The sequence below is a fragment of the Leptidea sinapis genome, chromosome 2 (assembly GCF_905404315.1).
Source record: "Leptidea sinapis chromosome 2, ilLepSina1.1, whole genome shotgun sequence".
Classification (NCBI taxonomy): domain Eukaryota; kingdom Metazoa; phylum Arthropoda; class Insecta; order Lepidoptera; family Pieridae; genus Leptidea; species Leptidea sinapis.
The window spans coordinates 22612495-22638889 of record NC_066266.1 but is presented as its reverse complement, the minus strand read 5'-3'; the positions used below and the strand labels follow the sequence as shown (position 1 = coordinate 22638889).

Genomic DNA, 26395 nt, shown 5'->3' with positions numbered 1-26395 from the left:
ACTAAGAAAAGATTCTTCGCTACATTAGTTAGAAGCTAATTTTTTTTATTTTTATGGAATAGGAGGACAAACGAGCGTACGGGTCACCTGGTGTTAAGTGATCACCGCCGCCCACATTCTCTTGCAACACCAGAGGAATCACAAGAGCGTTGCCGGCCTTTAAGGAAGGTGTACTCGCTTTTTTGAAGGTACCCATGTCGTATCGTCCCGGAAACACCGCACAAGGAAGCTCATTCAACAGCTTTGTAGTACGAGGGAGAAAGCTGCTTGAAAACCGCACTGTGGAGGACCGCCACACATCCAGATGGTGGGGATGATATCGTAACTTGTGGCGTGTCGTGCGAAGGTGAAATTCGGCGGCAGGAATCAGGTTAAACAGCCCTTCGGAACACTCCCCGTGATAAATGCGGTAGAAGACACACAATGAAGCGACGTCTCTACGCAACGCCAAGTGATCCAGCCGTTCACAGAGCACTGAGTCCCCGACAATTCGAGCTGCTCTACGTTGCACGCGTTCAAATGGATCGAGCAGATACTGGGGTGCACCAGACCAGAGATGACAGCAATACTCCATGTGTGGCCGGACCTGCGCTCTGTACAGCGCTAGAATGTGGGCCGGCTTGAAGTATTGCCGTGCTCTATTGATGACGCCCAGCTTCTTCGCAGCCAATTTGGCTTTGCCCTCCAGATGGCCACGGAATTGGCAATCGCTCGAGATTTCGAGACCCAATATTCCGATACTAGGCGCGGCTTTAAGAGAAGTGTTCTCGAAGAGCGGTGATACGACAAATGGGGTTTTTTTAGTGGTAAACGCGCAAACTTGAGTCTTCTGGGGGTTAAATTGGACAAGGTTCAATTCACCCCATTCCTCGACCTTCTCGAGAGAGGACTCGATAGAAGACACAAGTTTCTCCCGGCACTGGTCGACGATTTCCCGAGAGAAACCTGCATGGCCCGTGTATACGGCATCACCAGTGTTGTCATCTGCATAGCAATGAATGTTGGAGGTGTCCAACATATCATTGATATGCAGAAGAAACAGCGTAGGAGATAGCTCACAGCCTTGGGGCACTCCAGCATTCACGGGCTTCGGGTTCGAGCAATATCCGTCGACAACGACCTGTATGCTACGCCCAGTGAGGAAGCTGGAGGTCCACTTGCACAAGCTATCGGGAAGCCCAAATGATGGAAGTTTTGAGAGGAGCGCCTTGTGCCATACACGATCAAAGGCCTTCGCTATGTCCAGGCTAACTGCCAGGCCTTCCCCCTTGCTTTCAATAGCCGCCGCCCATCTATGTGTTAGGTATACCAGAAGAACACCTGCCGACCGTCCATGGCGAAAGCCGTACTCGGTCGTTGATCAACTGGTGAATTTGCATCTTAGAACATTTATAAACGCAATAGCCTTTAAAAAAACTTAATACTAATAAAAGATTCTTCGCTACATTAGTTAGAAGCAAACTAGAATCTTAGATCATTTATAAACGCAAAAGCCTTTTGTAAAACTTAATACTAAGAAAAGATTCTTCGCTACATTAGTTAGAAGCAAACTTGAATCTTAGAACATTTATAAACGCAAGAGCCTTTTAAAAAACTTAATATTAAGAAAAGATTCTTCGCTACATTAGTTAGAAGCAAACTGGAATCTTAGATCATTTATAAACGCAAAAGCCTTTTGTAAAACTTAATACTAAGAAAAGATTCTTCGCTACATTAGTTAGAAGCAAACTGGAATCTTAGATCATTTATAAACGCAAAAGCCTTTTGAAAAACTTAATACTAAGAAAAGATTCTTCGCACACTAGTTAGAAGCTAATTTGCATCTTAGAACATTTATAAACGCAAGAGCCTTTAAAAAAACTTAATACTAAGAAAAGATTCTTCGCTACACTAGTTAGAAGCAAACTTGAATCTTACATCATTTATAAACGCAGAAACCTTTTATAATATATATACTAAGAAAAGATTCTTCGCTACACTAGTTAGACCAGAAGCAGCACATGATATGCTTAAATTACATGTTCCAGTATCTTCCATTGATTTGAAATTTAAGTATGTTAAAGGTAGCAATATACTTAAAATCTTTAAATTAATTAACCTAAAAAATACAAATAACCTATGGGGCCATTCGACTAATATTGTAAAATACATATTTAACATTATAGCACCTGAATTAGCAATATTTAACGAATGCATAGATGAGCGTGTGTTGCGGAGGTACAAACCAACGTACTTATAAATGACCAGATATTGGAACTTGTGGACACTACGGTCTTCTTGGGTATCACGTTAGATAAAAAGCTTCAGTGTGATCCACATATTGCCCTACTAGCAGATAGACTCAGCTTTGCGGCATATGCCGTTAGAAAGATTAGAGAGCACACGAATGTTGCGACCACTAGATTAGTGTACTTCAGTTATTTTCACAGCATTATGACGTACGGTATTTTACTGTGGGATCATGCTGCTGACATTGATATAGTGTTATATATCAGCTTGCTTATAGACAGTCTCTTTAAGAAATAAATATTATGAGTATTCATTGTCAGTACTTTTATGAAAATTTCATATACTTTCATGAAAATCGTCACCTTTTTGCTCTTAATAGTGATTTTCATTATTATAACACTAGAAATAAGGGATTGATTGTAACTAATTCTAGTAGGCTTCATAAGATACATAATATCTTTAAGGTTAAATGTATACACTTTTATAATAAAGTCCCAGTCACTGTTCAGGCATTATCTATAAATAAATTTAAATGTTTTATTCAAAAATGGGTCTGTCGTAAACCCTACTAATCCACAGCTGAATATCTAAGTGATCGGACAGCCTGGGACTAGATTGTGATTATTATATAGCGATAGAAATGACTGTACAATATTGTATATTTTTATTGAAAAGAGCGCAAAAAAAGAATGCTGGGAGAGTTTCTGGCGCCGCTTAGTGAGCTTTAGTAGTATCTAGTATATTAGAAATGACATCTTAAAGAATTCTAAAGAAATCAATTTTGAGAAAATAAATGCTTTTTTTTATGGAATAGGAGGACACGCGAGCGTACGGGTCACCTGGTGTTAAGTGATCACCTTTTATGCCTTTTAGAAGCAAACTAGAAACTTAGATCATTTATAAACGCAGAAGCCCTTAAAAAACTTAATACTTACAAAACATTCTTCGCTACACTAGTTAGAAGCAAACTTGAATCTTAGATCATTTATTTTTATCCATTAAATACAAAAACATAGCCAATTATTTACTACCACGGTTTCCCTAATGGAAAGAACAGCAGTGTTAACAGTAATAAAGAAAAAAAATGAAACATGAATAGTGTTATTCCATCAATAAATTACGATCAGAGAATTAAAAAAAAGAATTTATTTAAAAGTGCCTGCGTTAGTTGCATAGTTAATTATATGTGTAAGTATGAAAAGTGAATATAAATAAGAGAAAAACATTATCAATGTTTTATTTTACTTTATTTGACACAATATTCATGCACAAATGTAAAACTATCAAAAGGAAGACTTAAAACTAAAAGACACATAGCAAAAATATCAATAACTGGCGTGTACAAAAGATTTAGAGATACACAGATTATTGTAAGTAGTGTTACAAAAATAATAGTAATTTCTACAAATTAGCTCCCTTACGCAGTGAGTCATTGTCAATGACATTATGACGAAGGCAAGTTGATGTGGAATTAAATAAATTGAGTTGATGATTATTTTGAGAAAGTGTATTAAATTGGCGACAAATACGATTGATGCAGGAGTGATATGCTTGGTTAGTACGGCTAAGATGTTTATGTTTAAATATGTTGTTGGTACAAACTGTACGTTTAGGGATTTTACAATTGAAATTTATTTTTGGTAATAATGAAGTATCCTTTTGAGTATTATTTTATGAAGTAGCATCGTGTCAAGCAGCACACGGCACAAGCATAGAGGATCAAGTTTAAAATATTTAAGTTTAACCTCATAAGAGAAATTAACAAGTTTTCTGTTAAATTTAAATAAAAGTCTTCGCAGGAATCGTCTTTGGACAAACTCGAAAACAGAGTCTCCAAAATTATGGAGAGCATAATTAACCGCCAGCTCTTGGTATACCTTGAGAGTCACCAGTTGATCAACGACCGGCAGTACGGCTTTCGCCATGGTCGGTCGACTGGCGATCTTCTGGTATACCTAACACATAGATGGGCGGCGGCTATTGAAAGCAAGGGGGAAGGCCTGGCAATTAGCCTGGATATAGCGAAGGTTTGATCGTGGCACAAGGCGCTTCTGTGGAATGAACTTCCTTGTGCGATGTTTCCGGCACGATACGACATGGGTACCTTCAAAAAAAGCACGTACACCTTCCTTAAAGGCAAGGCCAAGAGAATGTGGGCGGCGGTGATCACTTAACACCAGGTGACCCGTACGCTCGTTTGCCCTCGTTTTCCATACAAAAAAAAACAACTAAATACTAAGAAAAGAATCTTCGCTACACTAGTTAGAAGCAAACTAGAATCTTAGATCATTTAAGAAGCCTTTTATAAAACTTAATACTATGAAAAGATCCTTCGCTACACTAGTTACAAGCAAACTAGAATCTTAGATCATTTATAAATGTAGAAGCCTTTTATAAAACTTAATACTAAGAAAAGATCCTTCGCTACACTAGTTACAAGCAAACTAGAATCTTAGATCATTTATAAACGCAAGAGCCTTTTAAAAAACTTAATATCAAGAAAAGATTCTTCGCTACACTAGTTAGAAGCAAACTAGAATCTTAGATCATTTATAAACGCAAGAGCCTTTTAAAAAACTTAATATCAAGAAAAGATTCTTCGCTTCACTAGTTAGAAGCAAACTAGAATCTTAGTACATTTATAAACGCGAGAGCCTTTTAAAAAACTTAATATTAAGAAAAGATTCTTCCCTACACTAGTTAGAAGCAAACTTGAATCTTAGATCATTTATAAATGTAGAAGCCTTTTATAAAACTTAATACTAAGAAAAGATCCTTCGCTACACTAGTTACAAGCAAACTAGAATCTTAGATCATTTATAAACGCAAGAGCCTTTTAAAAAACTTAATATCAAGAAAAGATTCTTCGCTACACTAGTTACAAGCAAACTAGAATCTTAGATCATTGATAAATGTAGAAGCCTTTTATAAAACTTAATATTATGAAAAGATTCTTCACTACACTAGTTAGAAGCAAACTTTAATCTTAGATCATTTATAAATGTAGAAGCCTTTTATAAAACTTAATACTAAGAAAAGATCCTTCGCTACACTAGTTAGAAGCAATGTTGAACCTTAGATCATTTATAAACGTAAAAGCCTTTTATAAAACTTAATACTAAGAAAAGATTCTTTGCTACATTAGTTAGAAGCAAACTTGCATCATAGGTCATTTATAAACGCAAGAGCCTTTAAAAAAACTTAATATTAACAAAAGAATCTTCCCTACACTAGTTAGAAGAAAACTTGAATCTTAGATCATTTATAAACCCAAGAGCCTTTTAAAAAACTTAATACTATGAAAAGATTCTTCGCTACACTAGTTAGAAGCAAACTTGAATCGTATATCATTGATAAACGCAAGAGCCTTTTAAGAAACTTAATACTAAGAAAAGATTCTTTCCTACACTAGTTAGAAGCAAACTTGAATCTTAGATCATTTATAAAAGCAAAAGCCTTTTAAGAAATTTAATACTAAGAAAAGATTCTTTCCTACACTAATTAGAAGCAAACTCGAATCTTAGATCATTTATACATCTAGAGAGACTATGACAGCTGTGAAAACGTCGAAAGAAATTGAGTTTAGAACTACTATTTCGAACAAATCACGCACACTTACACATAGTGTCAAACAAAACGCGAGTGTAAGACGTAGCTTGTCACGCACACTAAGCTTAAGTGTCTCTATATGTACCTATAGACATATAAATTATGTAAGACTTGAATATTACATATTACATTTGTAAGGAAAGATTTCACATGAAGAAAGCTCTCCTACCTACAAGCCAGCATATTCTCTTCTGACATATATTCCATACTATATCCACATTTCAAGTCCATGAAATCATCTGTCGGCTGCTTTTGAACTTGAATAGGCTTCTCTGGCTCCTTGTATGAGATTGTGCTGAAATTTAAAATTAAAATATTTTCAAATTGTTCGTCACCAGCAGTGGAATCCATAGAGTTAGGACAGTGGTCGGCAAAATGCGGCTCCAGAGCCGTATTCGGCTCTTTGGCTTCTCGAGTGCGGCTCTGGCACAAAAGTAGCTTTGAAATATGATTGCTGGATTCAAAACACAATGAGATATGGCGCTTTATATTCGAACGACTTTGCGTTGAATTGGAAATATGGGAGACGGAAAAATGTGATCTTAGTTCACAACGCAAGTGGTGAGAGAGAATGAGAGCTTGGAATCATGCTTACCTAACATTACACATACAAACAAACCTGATTTACTAATACTTTCCAAGGAGATGCAAGCACATTTAGTTTTACTTAGTGTATTACTTATTTAGTGAAATAAAAAATGACTAAACAAGCAGATTTGGCTCCCAATTTTTTTTTAATTGTTGTAATGTTCATAATTGGCTCTTTGGCTCATAAGTTTGCCGACCACTGACTTAGAATATACTAATATTAGTCAATGGTGGAATCCAAGAATGCTGTGGGAGGCTTCTTTGCACAGGATGCCGGCTAGATTATGGGTACCACAACGGCACCTATTTCTGCCGTGAATCAATAATGTGTAAGCATTGCTGTGTTTCGGTCTGAAGGGCGCCGTAGCTAGTCAAATTACTGGGCAAAAGAGACTTAACATCTTATGTCTCAAGGTGAGGAGCGCAGTTGTAGTACCGCTCAGATTTTTTGGGTTTTTTCAAGAATCCTGAGCGGCACTGCATTGTAATGGGCAGGGCGCATCAATTACCATCAGCTGAACGTCCTGCTCGTCTCCTCCCTTATATTCATAAAAAAAATGAGGTGCCAAGGGCGTGTATCGGTTCTCTGGCAAGGTAGGCACTGTAGTACTTATTACCTAACCATAATGTACTTACTGGATAATAAGGAAAGTGATAGATCTTTTGTTTTCACACAATACTTTTAGCGGTAAAATAGATTCTCCAAACTTGTTATCAAAATTCAAAATAATTGTTCCTCCAAAATTAATAAGAAAAAATGCCTATTCGTTGTTTGTAGTACCACAATCTAGGACTAATCTGGATCAAAATGCATCTATTTCTAGGCTCTGTAGATCATATAACTCACTGGCCAAATCGCAGAACATTTATTTATTCATTCCGCTTGCTCAATACATACATACATGTGTCATAGAAACCTTGGTTTCATATTTCGATTATATATTACGACATTTATACATTTTAGTTTTTAAATTGTTAAAATGTACTGTCTTATAAACGTAGTAAAAATTATGAATGCTGTGGTAGCTTATAAGTGAATTAACATATTTTAAGTTTAAGCATGTAAAGAGTGTAATTTGTTTATTGCCTAAATGAATAAATAAATAATAAAAGTAGCCGTACATAAAAAAAATACTTTAATTAATATTTTTTATATTTAATGACTTTGTAATCATTGTATACTGTTACTTTTGTTGCCACGAAAACTCTTTGTACTTAATTCTAGTGCTACATATTTTATTACAATGCAGTACAACTGCGCTCGTCACCTTGAGACATAAGATGTCTAGTCTCGTTTGCCCAGTAATTTCACTAGCTACGGCGACCTTCAGACTAAACCACAATAATGCTTACACATTACTGCTTCACTGCAGAAATAGGCGCCGTTGTGGTACCCATAGTCTTCCTGTGCAAAGTATAACTCCCACTGGTATAGTTAAACGGTGTTCTGTTATAAAGCTAATTTTCTTGCAAATTTCTCAAAAATAATAATATAAACTCACCTAATTATGTAGTCATTAGATTCCGCTTTAATATTCTGAGAAGACGACACTATTGGATCCGTACCGACAACTATGTGCGACATAACACCGGTCAATGGATTCTTTAACACCAATTCGGGGACTAAAAAAAAAACAAGTTGTTGAGTACTTTGAAATGAATGTGTTGCAATCAAGAAGATTCAAATTCATAAGGCAAGCATGAAACATACAAATTAAATTAGTATCATTGATCCACGAAGTGAATAATAACAGTATACCGCAACGCGTTCCGGGCACTGTAAAGTGTAAACCATGAATAAGTATATTTCTGTATATTTATATGTATCCTACTAATATTATAAATGTGAAAGTTTGTATGTCTGGATGTATGTTTGTACCTCTTTAACGCAAAAACTACTGAATGGATTTTGATGAAACATTATAATAATAAAGCTTACACACCAGAATAACTCAAAGGCTGTAATTTATAAAACTATAGTGTGAATTATCTAAAATATAAAATAAGCGTGAAGTAGGTAAGTAGAAACGAAATCTGAAATTTATATGGCAATACAAGGTTTGCCGGGTCAGCTAGTATCTTAATATATATAAATTACGTGACACGTTGTTTGTCCGCAATGGACTCCTAAACTAATTAACGGATTTTAATGGGGATTACTTCATCGAGCGCAGTTTGGTCCAACCTGAGAGATAGGATAGTTTTTATTTCGATTTGGGACCCAAAATTATTTTTATTTTCAATATTTGTTTTGTATGGACATATTTGTGTGGAGAGAATTTAATGACGCACGGTTTGACAGTTCCGCTGTGAAACAATTTCATTATAACAAACAACAGAATATTTTACGAAATAATTATTGATGTTTTGAAATATTATTGGCAAATTCCTATCAAACAGTATATTTTTTATTATATACAGAACAACCTCTGTCGAGTCAGCTAGTTTATGTGTATTTCTGAACGTATTGTTCTGGTCTCTTTCATACGACGACACTGGCGTTTTGACGACGTACGCGGCATCCGAACACCGTGCGCCGCGTCTCTAGTCATTTCTATAGATAATACACTATATACCAGATATAGATGTGCCACTGATGTTTTTATTATGTAAAATCAGTGTGCCCAGGCTAAGAGATGGCGCTGCATTATTTTTAGTAAAAATAATTTACGCTAGTAGGGTACCGACTACCTTCGCTAGATGGCGCTCATTATGTTTATACTCTTTAGTCTTTTGTTGTATTAAATTGATTGCAAATCGCGAAATTGACTAATATTGTAGATTGTTCTTTACTTGTGGATGGAAATTCTTATAGGTGTCATATTAGTTTTAGAGGTGGTTGTTAAATCAATAAACTGTATTTATTAACAGTTTTATATTCGTTAACGAATTAACTGTTTCCTTCAACGAAAAAACCTGTTGAACATAATAAGCTAATAAATTCAATCAACGTCTTCGCCCGTAACTCACAATAAATGAAGAAATTGAATGCCTCACTAAAACAGCTTAATTCAAAATAGTTGACGAATTTGCGAACGAAAACGTTGACTTGATATTATATTGACGTAATGAAAACCTAAAACCTAAATTATTAATAAATGAATTAACCGATTTTACAAAACCCGTTGACGAGTTAACAGTTTTTTCAACCTGTTGACCATTGACAAAAAACAGTTAAATTAATTTAAAAACCTTCAATGACACACCTCTAATTAGTTTGATTACCATACGATATTCAAGTTTTGTTTTAATAAGAAACTTAAGTGAGTTTTTTTCTATCACTAGCTCCATCTATCTATCTTTAATGTATGTAAAATGATCGCCATCGTGATGAATTTGCAGCGTACCTAATAATATAGATGGCAGTGCCAATGTGCGAAAGTTGCATCCCTCTGGTCATTTCGAACCATTGCAGCGTGAAGGTTGTAAATCACGGACGAGTAAAATAAGGACTCCGCGCCATGATATTAGCAAGTGAAGCACCGTTATGCTAGTGTGTGTGCGGTGACGGGGTACCATTACACACCCATACCATACCAGTTACACAATTTTTTCTCCATTAAATAATCATTTATGGCCACAAATACTTATATAGCATTGTTTTTACACTTTATCATAACGCACGACGGCATTTTAAAAAAAAAATAATTGAGACGCAAACTGATCTGTCACAGACGATGACAATTCTCATAATGGCCGCCTATCGGCCTGTAGTAGTGTAAGTGTGTGCGTGGGGCTATGTATTTACACGTTAATCGGCTTGTTTCGGTGCTATACTGTTATGTAAGGTGACACGGAGTACTTATTTTTTACTAGTCCGCGGGCCAAAGAAGTATAACTTCTTGCGTGCATACATAAGTACACACGCACTTTTTTTTTTGTAAATTACAAACCTCCAATAATTTGGTCGTCCATGTAGCTAACAGCCTCCTGTATAGTGCTCACATCAAAGCTTTCGTTCTTAACATCCTGCGGGGTTATAGCTATATAGTGTGACGTCCATTCTACTTGTTCATTTGTGTCTACAAACACCCTGTCGTAGTTTCGTTTTACGACGCATTCGAGTGACGACAGAGATTGGGACATGTAGGTATGGTCTAGACTCTGTAACTATAGTAAAGGTGATTTTATTTCTATTGAGACACTTTTACACAAATTATCTTGCCCCAAACTAGGCATAGCCTGTACTATTGGTACAAGACGGCGATATATTTAATACAATATACTTACTTAAACATACATAAATACATATAAACATCCATGACCCGAAACAAACATCCATATTCACCATAATATAAATCATTGCACCTACCGGGATTCGAACCCCGGACCTCTAGATTAGTCAGGGTCACTAACCATTCGGCTATTTGGATCGTCTTAAATTATAGGTATAGTATTTAAAAAACGGAATGTCTGTCTGTGATCGAGTCAGTAATTTCAAATATTGATTGACTATCATCATCAGATAATACGAGTTCACCCAAACTTTTCTAATAAATCCCGCAAATTGATAAGGTGCAGGCCGCCATTTTAATGACGTCAGATCCTGACATACTTCAAAATATCAGTACCGTTTGCATTAATATGCGTATCATTTGAATCTTTTTTTATGATAATAAGGGACAAGACGAGCAGGACGTTGAGCTGATGGTAATTGATAAGACCTGCCCATTACAATGCAGTGCCACTCAGGATTCTTGAAAACCCAAAAATTCTAAGCATACATACAGCACTACAATTGCGCGCGCGTCACCTTGAGACATAAGATATTAAGTCTCATTTGCCCAGTAATTTCACTAGCAACGGCGCGCTTCGTACCGAAACATAAAAATAATGCTTACACATGACTGCTTTACGGCAGAAATAGGTGCCGTTGTGGTACCCATAATCTAGCCCGCATCCTCTGCAAAGAAGCCTCCCACTGAATCGCACTTATATCATTTTTGTTATAGCTGTGTTTTAACGTATACAAAAACAAGACTTACTAACAATAACCGAAAAATAAACCCTTAATCACATTTAAAAGGTTATAGTCTAAGAGCCCGTAAACCCCAGACCTACGTTATTTTATAAAAGCTGAAAGTTTGACAGCGCATGCTCCAAACACAGAAGAGCGATAGACCATTATGGAGTTTGGGTTACAGTGGCTTTGGCAGGTAAACGGAACTAAAGGTGTGTAAAATACATTGTATACATATAATCTACGTATCATATCGTATATCATTCAAATATTTTATATTGTTAATTAATAATGAATATTAAATTAATATTACTAGAAGATAGTATATAACATTATTTTAGCTGATGTAAACAAGTATTGAGTACTAAAGAATACATGCGGAGTAGAAATAACAACTGCGCAGTGAGGGACCGCGGTAGACTTAACTCGCCATCTCACTCGCACTCACCCATATGCGTACTGCCTCGCGCTCTCCTACAGCTACCCTACATGCTTGTCTGGCAAGGGGTTAGAACTATCAAAAGTGCTGGCTAATGAGGAAACATCATCTACTTATTAACCAAGTATTATATATAAAATCAGCTTTTATACTATGACGTAAGTAAAATTATAATTTCATGAACATTAAGTGTCTGGCAAGGGGTTGACACGATGTTAAGTGTCTGGCAATGAATAACGTTATTATTAATAATATTCTAAAGGTAATACCGAAAAATCGCAGTTATTATTTGATGTATTTAGATCGGTTTTTTACACACTTTTACTACCGTTTACCTGCCAAAGCCACTGCAACCCAAACACCATAATGGTCCATCGTTCTTATCAGTGTTGGGAGCATGCGCTGACAAACTTTCAGCTTTTATAAAATAACGTAGGTCTGGGGTTCACGGGCTCTTACTCTATTAAGAATGAATTTTCGACAGAGTCCATACCGCAGAAGATGAAACATGGTGCAAGTCAAAAATAGACCTACAAAACTACAGACCAATAAGCATATCATATTTACCAGTGGGAGGCTCCTTTGCACAGGATGCCGGCTAGATTATGGGTACCACAACGGCGCCTATTTGTAATGTGTAAGCATTACTGTGTTTCGGTCTGAAGGGCACCGTAGCTAGTGAAATTACTGGGCAAATGAAACTTAACATCTTATGTCTCAAGGTGACGAGCGCAGCTGTAGCGTCGCTCAGAATTTTTGGGGTTTTCAAGAATTCTGAGCGGCACTGCAATGTAATGGGCAGGGCGTATCAATTACCATGAGCTGAACGTCCTGATGGTCTCGTCCCTTATTTTCATAAAAAAATATATCAATCATTACTTAAAAAAATATACGATAATACATTAATAAGAAGTAATTAAAAATAATAATCTTGACATAGTTCTTATCTCCGAGTCACATTCCTCAAAAAATAGTCTCTACCGAATGAAGGATTTCAACATCTACTTTACGCCTCATCCTGACATAGGCAAAGCTCATGCGGGCACCGCAATAGTGATAAGATCAAACCTTAAACATACCGTGCTGGAGGCATACTCTACCCAACATATTCAGGCTACTACCATAAGACTTGATGACGGAGCAGGTCCGATTACATTGTCCGCCGTTTACTGCCCACCTAAGCATAAAATAACCTATCAAATGTTTCAAGACTACTTTTCTCACCTTGGAACCAAATTCATATCAGGAGGGGACTGGAACGCTAAGCATACATATTGGGGTTCTCGCATGACTCTTCCTAGAGGCCGAGCGCTTAAAAGCTGCTTTGATAGTCTCCACCTCACTCCAATATCCTCGGGAGAACCGACGAGCTGGCCAACAGATATTAACAAGACTCCAGATTTGTTGGACTTCTTTGTAACCAAGGGGATCAGCCATCTTTACTCCACTGTAGAATCGAGCCTTGACGGTTCATCTGATCATACGCCGGTAATCCTCACCTTAAGTACTTCAGTCATTCATGCCGAGCCATCTGACTCCTTATCTAGTGGAAAAACTGACTGGCATGGCTTTCGTAATTTCTTGGACGAATATATCCAGTTAAATGTTCCTATGAAAACTCCGGAGGATATTGACAATGCTTGCTTGTACCTCACAAACCTGATCCAAGTATCGGCGTGGAAAAAGTCACCAGTCTCCACTCGCCTTCCAAAGATGTCACTACAATCAGCAGATATTAAAGAAAGCCTTAGAGAGAAACGAAGACTACGAAGAATCTGGCATCAATCTCGCCATCCTGCAGATAAAACCGCCTTCAACCGAGCAGCAAAACAGCTAAAGAAGCTATTGCAAGATCAGGCAAATTCTTCATTCCGAAATACTCTCGAAAGATTGTCACCTCAGGGAAAGGGCGAAACGTCGCTTTGGAAAGCTGCTAAATCCTTTGCAAAGCCGCAAGAACATCACGCTCCCCTCAAACAATCAAACTCATGGGCTCGAACGGACGCTGAGAAAGCAGAAGTATTTGCCAATTATCTTGAAAATGTATGCAAGGTGAATGATGGTGGAGATGAATCTGAGATTGATAAAGTACTTGGACAAGATCTCCAGCTATGCCTGCCTCTCCGACCCACATCTCCAAAGGAAATCGCGTATGAGATTAGACGACTGAATTCCAATAAGGCACCTGGATTTGATTTAATTACTCCCACAGTTCTTAAAAATCTTCCCAGAAAATGCATAACATTTCTTGCCTCACTCTTTAATGCTACCATGAGAACTTCATATTTTCCCATAATCTGGAAAGTATCGGAAATTATTATGATTCACAAAGTTGGAAAACCTCCTCATGAAGCTTCATCATTCCGACCAATAAGTTTAACTCCAGTGATATCAAAATTATGGGAAAAAATATTTTTAGTCCGCTTGAATGAACTCATGGTAAACTGCAACATCATTCCAAAGCACCAGTTCGGGTTTCGGAAACAGCACTCGACAATTGAGCAGATGCATCGGGTTCATCACGAGATCAGACGCTGCTTTGAAATGAAACTTTTCTGCTCTGCGGCATTTTTAGACGTTCACCAAGCATTTGACAGAGTCTGGCACAAAGGGCTATTGTGCAAAGTTAAAGACAAACTTCCACACTCTCTCTACCTCATCATCAAGTCCTACCTGGAAGACAGGCTTTTCCAAGTGAAACAGAGAGATGCCAGATCTACGCTACGAAAAATTGAAGCCGGCGTTCCACAGGGTTCAGTACTGGTCCGTAATGTATAGCATATTTACTTCAGACTTACCGGTATCTGAAGACGTCACCGTAGCAACATATGCCGATGATGTAGCCTACCTTGCAAGCGATGAAGACCCAGCACAGGCTAGTAATAAGCTCCAACAACTTTTAGACGAGACCCATGCATGGATGAATAAATGGCGCATTCGGGCAAGTGCTCAAAAATCGAACCACATCACCTTCTCGTTGAGAAGGGGAAATTGCCCTCCTGTCAAACTTGGCTCTGATGTTCTACCAGATTCTGAGAAAGTGAAATACCTGATACCTAAAGATTTACCTGGATTTCTCACATAAAGAAGAAACGGGATGAAATTAATCATAGGTTCCGAAACCTTCACTGGCTCATGGGTAAAAACTCTGTCCTGTCTACTGACAATAAGCTTCTAATCTACAATGCTGTATTGAAGCCCACTGTGGGGCTCTGCTAGCAAAAGCAACATCATGCTCATCCAACGTGTGCAAAACAACATCCTGCGTACCATCACAAGTGCCCCATGGTTTTCCAGAAATGACGAGATCCAACAATATCTTGGCGTTCCCAGTGTTCAGTCGGAAATTGATAAATTCAAAAGGAAATACGCTGATCGCCTCTCGGTTCACCCAAATACCCTGGCTAATGATCTCCTAATCCGTCCCAGAGCGACGAAAAGGCTGAAAAGGAAGGATGTGTTATAGGAAGGCAGATGAGACACTGGTCTCTTCGTCTAAACGTCATACTCACCCAACTCATCCGCTTATAGTCTTGTGACTGATCGCAGATCCGACTTAGATAAAAAAAAAATAGAATATACACAAATATAATTTATAAGGTCAGGGTGGCATATTCCGTCTATGGGGTGAAGCCGTCTACTTGAAATTATGTTCGTTATAGTCGAGCTGTAGCGTTTGTAAACGTGTCGGTAAAACAACATTGCTATTGACTTCTAACAAAATTTCCTAGATGGTGCTAGTCGCTATAAAAACGGGTAAAACAGTGTTCAAAGTTCAGTTGATTTTTCAAAGTGAAATGTGAGTGTCAATACACTGCCGTATGTTCTAAGGTAAGTTTAAATTATGTTACTTACAATATCAAATGACTTCAATATATATAGTTGAGCGTACTTGTAAAGGTTTCGTGTATTATTTTGCGAGATAACGCTGCAAATTATTGGATTTATTCAACTTTACAAATTTATAACCACAAAATCGTTAAGTGCTTAATTCCGTCTACTTTGAAAGGGGCTAAATCGTCACATGACGAATTGTAAATTTAAAAGTGAACCAATGAATATTCGTCATAGATACTAGGTAGGTTCATACCATAGAAATCGGAATAATAAGAAATTTATTCTGATTTCTATGGTACATACTTAGAGTTCAAAGAAAGTTCATTTGAAAGATAATATATTTCATGTAATATTTGCAACAGTTATAGAAGAATCGCTACCACAATCGATTAATGAAACCTTATTTTGTTATTCTGAAGATCAAAAATAGTTCTTGTATGTGTACTAAATTTAAAATTATATATTCGCTGAATCTTAATTTGTATTGATTAAATTGTTTCAATTCATATCATCATCGTCACAGTCATTCATAATGGTATGTAAATATAAAAGACATACAAATAGAGGTGATTATGATAAAACTCAACTACGTGAAGCCGTCTTGGCAGTGCGTAATGGCACGTTAAGTGGTTATAAAGCTGCACAAATATACAAAATACCAAGAATGACAATAATGGATCACGTACATAAAAAAAGAAGCTCTAATATGATTGGGCGGAAAACCATTCTATCTTCCGAAGTTGAAATGAGTCTGGCATCCTGTCTTCATACTATGGAAACTTATGTCTTTGGATTGACAAGAGCAGAAGTGTTAGATATGGTTGGAGAATACATAAAAGTAAATAATGTATCTTTCTAAAACTAAATTTGTATAAAGTCATTCAAAAATGGGACACCAGGCAAAGATTGGTTTCTTTCAAAACGCCATAATTTATCGATTAAATAACCCCAAGCTGTGGAGTATGCTCGTAAAACTGCCATAGATCCGTATATAGTTTATCCATATTTTGATCTCTTAGAAAAAACTATAAAAGAATTAGATTTACAAGATAAACCTCATCTGATCTGGAACTTGGACGAGACAAGCTTCTCGAAAGACCCATCAAAAACAAAAACTATTGGTGTGAGAGGCTACGCAGCTACAAGGGTCATTGCAACGCCGGGAAAAGATAATACAACGGTTCTTCTAGGTGCTAGTGCGGCTGGACAAAAAACACCACCACTCATTATTTTTAAAGGTAAAAACGTATGGGATGAGTGGACTTCTCCAGACGCTTATCCGGGCACACCATATGCCGCTACTAAGAATGGCTGGATGGAGTCTGAAGTCTTCGAAGCATTTTTTAAAAAAACTTTTTTGCCTACGTTAGGCAAACTAACGTCCAGCACTTTTAATTTATGACGGCCACTCTACGCATGTTGGCTTAAATATCATACAAGAAGCTCGCAGAGCTAACGTGACGATATTAAAAATACCGGCCCATACCAGTCACGTCTTACAACCACTGGATGTTTCAGTCATGAAATCATTTAAGGATCAATGGGATATAATGTTAGTCCAGTGGCAAAGGCTAAATATTGGTAAACCATTGCCAAAAAAGGATTTCTCCAGATTGATTGGATCAATATGGACCAACATAAATCCTCAAATTTTACGAAATGGGTTCAGAAAGGCAGGCATCTATCCAACAAATCGAAATGAAATTGAAGAACGGCTATTCGATCCATTACAACTAAAACGTTGGCAACATAATGTTTTAAACCCACATAATCAGTTGAGAAAGGATCCTCAGACGTTATTATGCATCACTCTTAACAGTATCAATAACCAATTTTGTAGTAATGAAAAACAAATAAATTTATCCAATGATTAAGCAGAGAATAATACAATCTCTTTTGAAGAGCTACTTCTCCAAAAAGTTCAACGCAGCGAAAATATTTCCAAACCAAAAAGACGAAAAGTGGCATCAGGTGCAGAAGTCACGACGACGTGGTCAAGTTCAAAATTGATGAAGAAAATAGTAAAAAAAATATAAAAAGAAAAATACAGTCAAATCTGGTGAAGAAAAATACAGATAGCGTAGTTCTCTTAAGTAATTTAGCAAGGGACAGCTCTCAGTCAAAACCTTTTACCGCAATAAATAGCCAGGATATGCCTGATTGTTTTGAAAATCACGAACTTGATACCCCTAAAGTTAAAATTACATCCAACGTAATTATAAAAGCCGCAACGACACCACATGAGGATATAAAACCAGGACCTTCAGGATTAAAATCTGCAAAGAAAACTAAAATTATTAATACTAACACTACTTCAATTCAGATTCCTGCAAAGAAAATAGTAACAACAGTTAAAGGAAAAGGAATTGGCAAAAAGAGCAAAGGAAAAGAAAATAAAATACCTCACCTAGAGAAGAATGACAAGAGTTTGGACCATAGCAAGCACGCGAAAATAATAAAACGAGAAAAACAAATTTCTCGATCTAGTTCTAGTGTAAGTTCTGATTATGTATATGATGACGATGTTTATTCAGATACGTTAATTAAAGTACCTGATTTTGAGAGTCAATCACATAACTCACAAAATCAGGTCTCAAAAACCGAAAGCAACGAAGAGACTGAAAAAAGTAAGGCTAAAAATAGTAGTTTAAGAATCAACTTAAGAAATAAGCGTAACGTTTATAAAAATGATACAAAACTCAAGACACCTGAATACTTATATTCTATAAATGACCATGTTTTAGTACGGTACTATAACAGGAATAAGTGGACATACTATGTTGCCATTATAGAAAATAATTATATTCAAGGTGAAGAGATTTATTATTCTGTCAAATTTTATAAAACTATTAAAAGTCCTAAGCTTTTGTTTAAAATGGCTAAAAGAATAGATCTAGATAATGTGCCCGATGGATCAATCGTCAAAAAGGTCAGTTTACATAATGATGAACAAATTTTAAATGCCTTCATTTTTTATTGTGAAGACGATGAGCTCTATTTTCATTAAAAGAACATATTCAAACAACATACTAATACTTCAAGTAGGTACATGACAGTAAATAGTTATCTAAAATTATGATAGTAGTAAGTACTACATGCCGAGTACAGTATGCAGTCTCGACACAGTTTAAAAATTTCTATAAGTAATACAAATTTTGACTTACCGAATTATTTTAGTCGCTAAGCGACCGTTATGTTTACTTAATTAGTTTTCGTTCTATTTTAAATGTTTTGTTTTTGATATTGTTTATCTTTGATACTTTTCATTTAATATTTTGTTGATTTTATAGTTTCTATAATCAGACTGATTGTTAACTTTTATAAGACTAAGTAGGTAAATACCATTTGTTATTTTTAGGTTAAAAGATTGTTACTTAAATAAAACTATTTTCGATACCAAATGTGTGCTATTTTTTATTAAGAAGGTAGGAGTAGAGAAAGGAGTGTAGATGAACACATAAGTACAATAATTAAATAAAAATTTACACGCTAATCTCTGGAACTACTTGACAGACTTTCATAAAACTTTCACGAATATCTTCATCGTAGTCTGGAACAACATTAAGGGTATTTGTTGTCCAAAAGGTTATGGTTTTAATAAAAAAAAATCATATAAATGCACATTAATTTTCGTGAACGTAGTCGCGGGTTCGCCTAGTATTACATAATAATTTGGTGGCTTTTGATTCATTTGTTTGGCCGAGTTATATATTCATTTATTTTATTATTTACAAGTTAGGTAAGTTATATTCGCACCTTGGTACATTCAAAACAGCGATCTCCATCGGGACCCTAACATCGAGTTCGTTGATAAAATAATTCAAAAATGCGTTGAAGCTCATCAACATAGACTTCATCATCATGTGAATGTCGAGACAGTCCAGCTCCTAGACTACACTACTACTAATACCTATACCTAACCAAACTAAACTACCTAAAAATGTTGACAACCACAGCTTGTTAAGATATGCCGAAATTGCCCCCGAAAATGATTTTTATTTATGTAACATTACATAGATCTTATTTATAAGATCCTTAAGCACAGAATTGACTGTTTTCTGATAACGCATGTCTTTATTACGTGCTTCCGTGAAACTACAAAGGATTTCAATAAATACTTCTAGTGTGACGGATTTTCCCGATTTCGAAGGGAAAATCCGTCCACTGTTCAAGTTTTAAAAAAAGTTGTATATTCTAGTACTAGTGATAGTTTCATTATATATATATATAGATAGATCACGGTATTTGAAACTTTAAAGCATTATCATTTTCATTGAACCATAACGTTGATCCTAAATCAAAACATTTATCGGAAATGGGCATTCCAATATAAGGTGAAAAAAAACTATGCCGGAATTAGCCACCCTGACCTTACTACTCAACATCAAGAGCAAGCTGGCTTTTCAACGGTAGATCGCTCGGACGCGTCATGACTCTCTATGGTGTTTAGTTTGTTAGCTTACGGACGCCATGGTGGCGCATCCAGTCACCACTACCATCAAAATATATACTATAGGTAGTTATTAACCTGCTGTCCGATTGGTTGCGGAACCAATTTGGTGGCATGACTCTGGTACTGTATTGCGTCTAGTTCGGTACGGTTGCGCCACCGTGGTGTCCGGGGAAATGTAGCCCTTAGATAACCTAAGAACCTTTGTACATAGATATAAAATAAAATCAAATAAATATTACCTCTTGCGAGTTATTCATTGAAAATATTTTCAAATGTTGCTGTGCATTTTGCACCTGTTTCCTGAATCTGCCAACTCTTTTCAGCATCGCCATACATTCCCAACATATAAATATATTCATCTGCAAAAAACTGGCAATTACCTGTAACAAAATCATTTTTCACATTTATAAGACTTATTTTTTTTTAATTGTCAAAAGAATATTTATTAAAAATCACAAAAAGAATGCACACAAAACTTACAAACAAAATTGATATGGTTAAAACTTAAAATATAGAGAAACTTATTGTTAAAACACTCAATACAATTTTATGTTTGAAATATTTATATGACACTTTATTACAAGCATATAGGTAATTTATATTCTGTGAAAAATCATAAAGAAATTTAGGGTATGTTCCGATATGCACTGCGAGCACTACACAGTGCTATCACTATAGAAAAATTCGTTCCGTTATGGACTGCCGCAGTACTCTAGGTAAATATATGACGTCATAAATCGCCGTCATATTCTACTGTGAGCACTGGCGTTTTCGAGGTAAGGTACTCGCAGTACTTTGATCACGTGATCAGTCAAAACCACTCGAGTACCTAAAATATTAATTATTTTTTTAATTTGACAGTACTCCAACAAGTTTTTTTTAATGAACTAGAAAACTTTAATACACTCATTTGAATGCTGCGTCAAAAAATACGGCTGACAGTATAAGGGATTGCGTTCCGTTTTAAATAGTAACCAGTATAACTGGCTATAAAGGAACGGCTTCACGGTATACTAAATTGATGTCACACTGTACAGTGGTCGAAGTGCATATCGGAACATACCCTTAGTTTTTGGCGAGTTGAGTATATCAAGCAGTCTCTTCTTGCAATTTAGTGTTTATGAGTGCTTACAAACTCTAGAAAAACTAATGCTTTTTAAGGTATTAAGTATGTCATTAAACAAAATCGTATTGCCATAATGCCAAGTAAATTCTCCTGATACTAATTGGTACTGTGCTTTTAGAAAGCACCATGAATTTCTTATTGGATAAATAGAAATCATCATTTTTAAATTCATAAATAAAGTGATCACATTTGAGATGTCTTGTTGGGTAAAATTATTAAAAATTCCCATGTCTACAATTATACTTTACAGTTCATAAACTGCTCAACCCGAATAATTGCATATTAGGAAATTGAGTTCAGATCTCACTCTTTCAAATTGTTTAGAAGAGCGCTCGGATGGCAACCGAGAGGTAGCTGGTTTGATTCCCTCATAAGTTACAAAGAACAATGGCGAAATTTTACCTGACTATAGGAATAACCGTCTAATGTTAGGATAGTTACAAAAAAAAACTTCGTAGATAAATTGACTTGTTGGATAAAATTGTATTGCAAAAGGAACGGGAGAAATAAATAAAATACTTATTTCATTTTCACATTATATGCTGTCACAACTATGAAATCACATCCATTTTAGGTTAGATCAAGGAAAGCTATGTGTCAATATGACTGACAGCAAGTGATCAATGAGTTTCTAATTTCTATACCTGTCACCAATGATCTACCTAATACTAATAATACCTATCAATTATAGTTACCGCTGTTGTGTTGTTTTGTGCTTTCTTTTTTTAATAAGTAGTTTCTATTTTACCTGGCTTGGTTTTGGACTTGAATAATATCTTTCTCTCGTTTTAAATTCTGAACCTCATTTTGAACTACTTCTGCTCTCCATTACCGGACTATGATATGCCCCACGATTTGGTCTAACGTACGCTGTTTTTATAACAATAAACAAAATAAAATATTTTGCTTGTTTAATTTACTGCTACCTACTTCTACAAAATAAGATCTTGGATTTAGAAAAAGACATTAGAAAACTAGGTACTTATTTTACCAGTTTTTTAAGATTATAAAAAATGGAAGTACTTAGTTAAAGTCGACCCGAGCCTTAAATTCGGGCGTAGGTTAGGCACACTTTAGAAGTACCTACGACTATGGATTGCGCATTTGACTTCCCTCTTATAAAATTACTTATAAAGCTATGGACAACCAACTCTGGTTTGTTGCAAATAAACTATATTACCATTGCATCAAGTACCTAACAGGTTTCCATTTTATCATAATAGAGTTGTAGACAGTACCGTAGACATTAGGAATTAGGTATTTACTAACTATTTGCCTATGGTTACTAGTTCCTATCCTTAAAGATTTTTGGAATTGGTGTTATTCAGTGTTATTGTTGTTGGAACATGTTAGTTGGAATATAATAGATAAGTATAATATAGTTAGAACGGTAAAGTAATAAAAATAAAAACCTAACCTAAAAACTCAAACAAAATAATCATTTATTTCTCCATTATCCCGGATCCAAATTAAAAATGAATAATGTCAGTAGATGCAGAAAATTATAGAGAATTAATTAGTACACGTCAGTTCTTGAGACACTTCCATTCAATTTCAAATATTTTGTAGTATGAAACTTCGCCATTGTTCTTTAACTTGCATTATATAATATTGAGACACTTATACACAAATTATCTAGCCCTAAACTAGGCATAGCCTGTACTATGGGTACAAGACAACGATATATTTAATACAATATACTTACTTAAACATACATAAATACATATAAATGATTGCACCTACCGGGATTCGAACCCGGGACCTCTAGCTTAGAAGTCAGGGTCACTAACCATTGGGCTATTTGGGTCATATAGTGAATCCCAGAAGTGAAGAATACCTCTATTTTCCCTTTTTTTCAGCCACATAGCAGCACAGCAAGAGCTTTGATGGTTCCACTGTTTAAATTGTACTGTTTAAATAAGATCCAGATTTAGCACTAAGTCCTAGGTAGTGGGATATGCAAAAGAGTACGTGCAAACATTTTTAATAGTATGTGGTAGCCATCTTCGATTTCCAAGTATGTACACAAATGTTAGTGTAAATATTCTCTAAGAAAAATCTCACAAGATATTAAGTTCTAGAGCTTTCATTATTTTAAGCCTACTGGTATCTTATGAATTTATATTTTTTTTGTTTTGTGAGCATGTAATATGACAAGAGTTTGATGAATTGGATGTAATTCCAGAAAAACATTCCAAACCACAATCATGTCAAAATTGAGTTAAGAACAGAAAATTGATTCATATTAATGAATCATGTGACCAGAATTAATTTAATACGGACTGACAAAACATGGCAGCCATACTGTCACTCTTTGAATGACAACATACAATACACTAATATTTATTCAACTTTAAACACGAATTCCATAAAATGTGATGTTAGGATATCATCCTCACCATCTGGATGTTAGACGGTCCTTCTCAGTGCGGTTTTCAAGGAGCTTTCTTCCACATACTACAAAGCTGTGGAATGAGTTTCCTTGTACGGTGTTTCCAGGACAATACGACATGGGTACCTTCAAAAAAAGCGCGTACACCTTCCTCAAAGGCCGGGAAGGCTCCTGTGATTCCTCTGGTGTTGCGGGAGATTGTGGGCGGTGGTGATCACTTAACAACAGGTGACCCATACGCATGTTTGTCCTCCTATTCCATAAAAAAAAATGTTTGTCGCTTGGAAAGTTTTTCAGGAACTACGTCCAATTGTGGTAATATCATTTAAAATTTTTAACAGATGCCAATAACTAATAACCAAACATTTGCTATCCAAGAGAACTTTTAATTGGCTTTTAGTTACTATTAGACTTTTATTGAAAATTATTGTATGCTGTTGGTATGTAAAATAATTAAAAAAACATTCATGTTTGTTCATGAAATCACACTGCAGGTGCTCTGTTACATAACTGATTAATACCTGAATCTTGTAATCCACCGGAAACACTAGTGATCTCTCAATGCAATCAGTTTTTCAGTTTGAATCAGCACATAATTCTACATACAGTAATAAGTGCACACTCTATGAACTAAATTGTCAGCCATAAATCATATAAATCTCAATTACTAACAGCCATTTTCAATAACCTATCCATCTTTACGGATACATTGCTGTCACCATTTAATGACAAAATCTTATCTATCCATAGTTATGTCCAATATAGTTATAGTCCAATGCTATCTCTACCTCGATTTGTCTACCTCTAGTAAGTTAAACTAAGGATAGATAGGTTATTGAAAATGGCTGCAGAACAGTGAGGCACCAAAATAAGTTGGTTAACGTGTAAATACATAGCCCCACACTAATACAAGCCAATCAGCCGTTATTATGAGATTTGCCATTGTCTGTAACAGATCCGTTTGTGTCGCATTAATGTATTTAAAAAATGCTGTCATGCATTGTGAAAATGTGTAAAAACAATAATATAATAGTATTTGTGGATATATGATTATTTAAGGGAGAAAAAATTGTGTAACTGGTATACCCCGTAACCGCACACACACTACCATAAAGGTGCTTCACTTGCGAATATCACGGTGTGGAGTCCTTCTTTTGTTACTTGTCCGTTACTATTGCTGTCAACATATAGAAGGTGCCTATATGAAACCTTGCAAGGTCCGCTGGATAAGTCTCATATACAAAGAATTTAACAGAAAACCAGGACTTTTATGGTCAGAATAATTTCTACCCAAAAGTACTAGAACAAGCAGCTAAATCTTGTAAAATAAATAGCTAGTCTATATATATATATATTGAATATATAACTTATAACGTTTCGATCTAAGGCAAAGTGCCTGAAATGCACTTTGGAAAGCATTAAAAAATAAAATAATTTTTATCAATAAATTCGAGTTGCGCTTTGAAGTATTTTTTTGTTAATGGATAATAAAAGGAAAGTATGTAAGTTCTTTACTGAAACTGAAATTTTGGGTGTATTGTTTATTTTTCTGCTGTGTGATCGTGAAAAATTAAAACTTACCTCTTCTCCTACGAACTCGCTCATTAATAATCGGAATATTGAATATAAAGACGATGAACAATTTAATGAAATCAGAGTACGTCCCGAACTCAAGCATAAGCTGCATATAGTTATATATTCATCAACATCTTGCTCCATTTTCAACTTGAAAAATGAAAAATCAAAATAAACTTGCAAATCACAACAAAAGTTATGCTTCCATGTAAAATAGACGAAAATACTTTAAAGTTCAAGTAAATGCAACAGGGACACCACAAAATGGCTGCTTTACCCAGAACGAAATTAGTGTTGCCATTGCCAAGATGCCAAGTAAATCCGAAGCTGCATTTTTTTTTTTGATTTCAGAATATTTATTATCTCAAAAAGAATACAAATTCACTTACTGAGATACTTAAACTAACATGATACATATATTGAGCGGCAAATCGTTATATACTATACACAATTTAAGACGTTATATTTAAAGTTACAATAATTACACAGAGTTACAATAAATACTAATTAGGTAGATACATTAATAACGAAATAGGTGGGTAACGTATAAAATAAATGTTTACAGTAATGAATAAAATACCTACACTATTTTATTATTTGTTATAATGACAGCTATGAGGGTATTTGTTTAAGGTCTCGTTCATAGTCATAGCCGGAAGCGGTCTAACAAAATAAGTTATGAGAAATCCTTCAAAATGTGGTGTTTTAAGGTTTTTTTTAAAAACATTTAATGATTGTAATTCTTTAATATCTTTTGGTAGGTTGTTATACAATTTTGCCCCTTCGTACATTATATTTCTCGTTCCATATTTTATTCTAGGTTTTATTAAGCAAATATTGAGGGCTTGTCTTGTTAGAATTTTTTGAATATTTATTCTTTTTGTGAATGTAATTTGTGTATGTAAATCCTTAGTTAAAATTTTTCTTATGAGAATACATGTGTTATATTTATATATTTGATTTAAATTCATTAATTTTGTTTCCCGATATATTTGAACAGTAGGAGTTAGGTAGTTGTATCGAAACAAAGTTTTAATAATTGTATTTTGACTTATTTGTAAGCTTTGTAAGTTAGTTTTTTCCGCCGTTCCCCCAAATTTCTACTAAATATTCTATATGTGAATTTATCATGGATTTATATATTAAATACCGCACCTTTTTTGGGAGGCATCGGGCCATTCCACGAA

At 35.4% G+C, this 26395-nt stretch overlaps 1 protein-coding gene across 1 annotated transcript in view; it reads right to left on the bottom strand.

Moving 5' to 3' along the window:
* The window catches only part of LOC126973770 (zinc finger protein 62 homolog), a 40747-nt gene extending 15267 nt beyond the window's left edge, over positions 1-25480 (bottom strand). The window contains exons 1-4 of the mRNA XM_050821094.1: positions 25215-25480; positions 20355-20495; positions 10320-10530; positions 7929-8049 (exon numbers count right to left, since the gene is read on the bottom strand). Coding sequence (XP_050677051.1) covers positions 7929-8049; positions 10320-10530; positions 20355-20495; positions 25215-25352 — 611 coding nt within the window. The 5' untranslated portion in view covers positions 25353-25480. The remainder of the gene's footprint in view (positions 1-7928; positions 8050-10319; positions 10531-20354; positions 20496-25214) is intronic.
* Between the last annotated feature and the right edge of the window lie 915 nt (positions 25481-26395).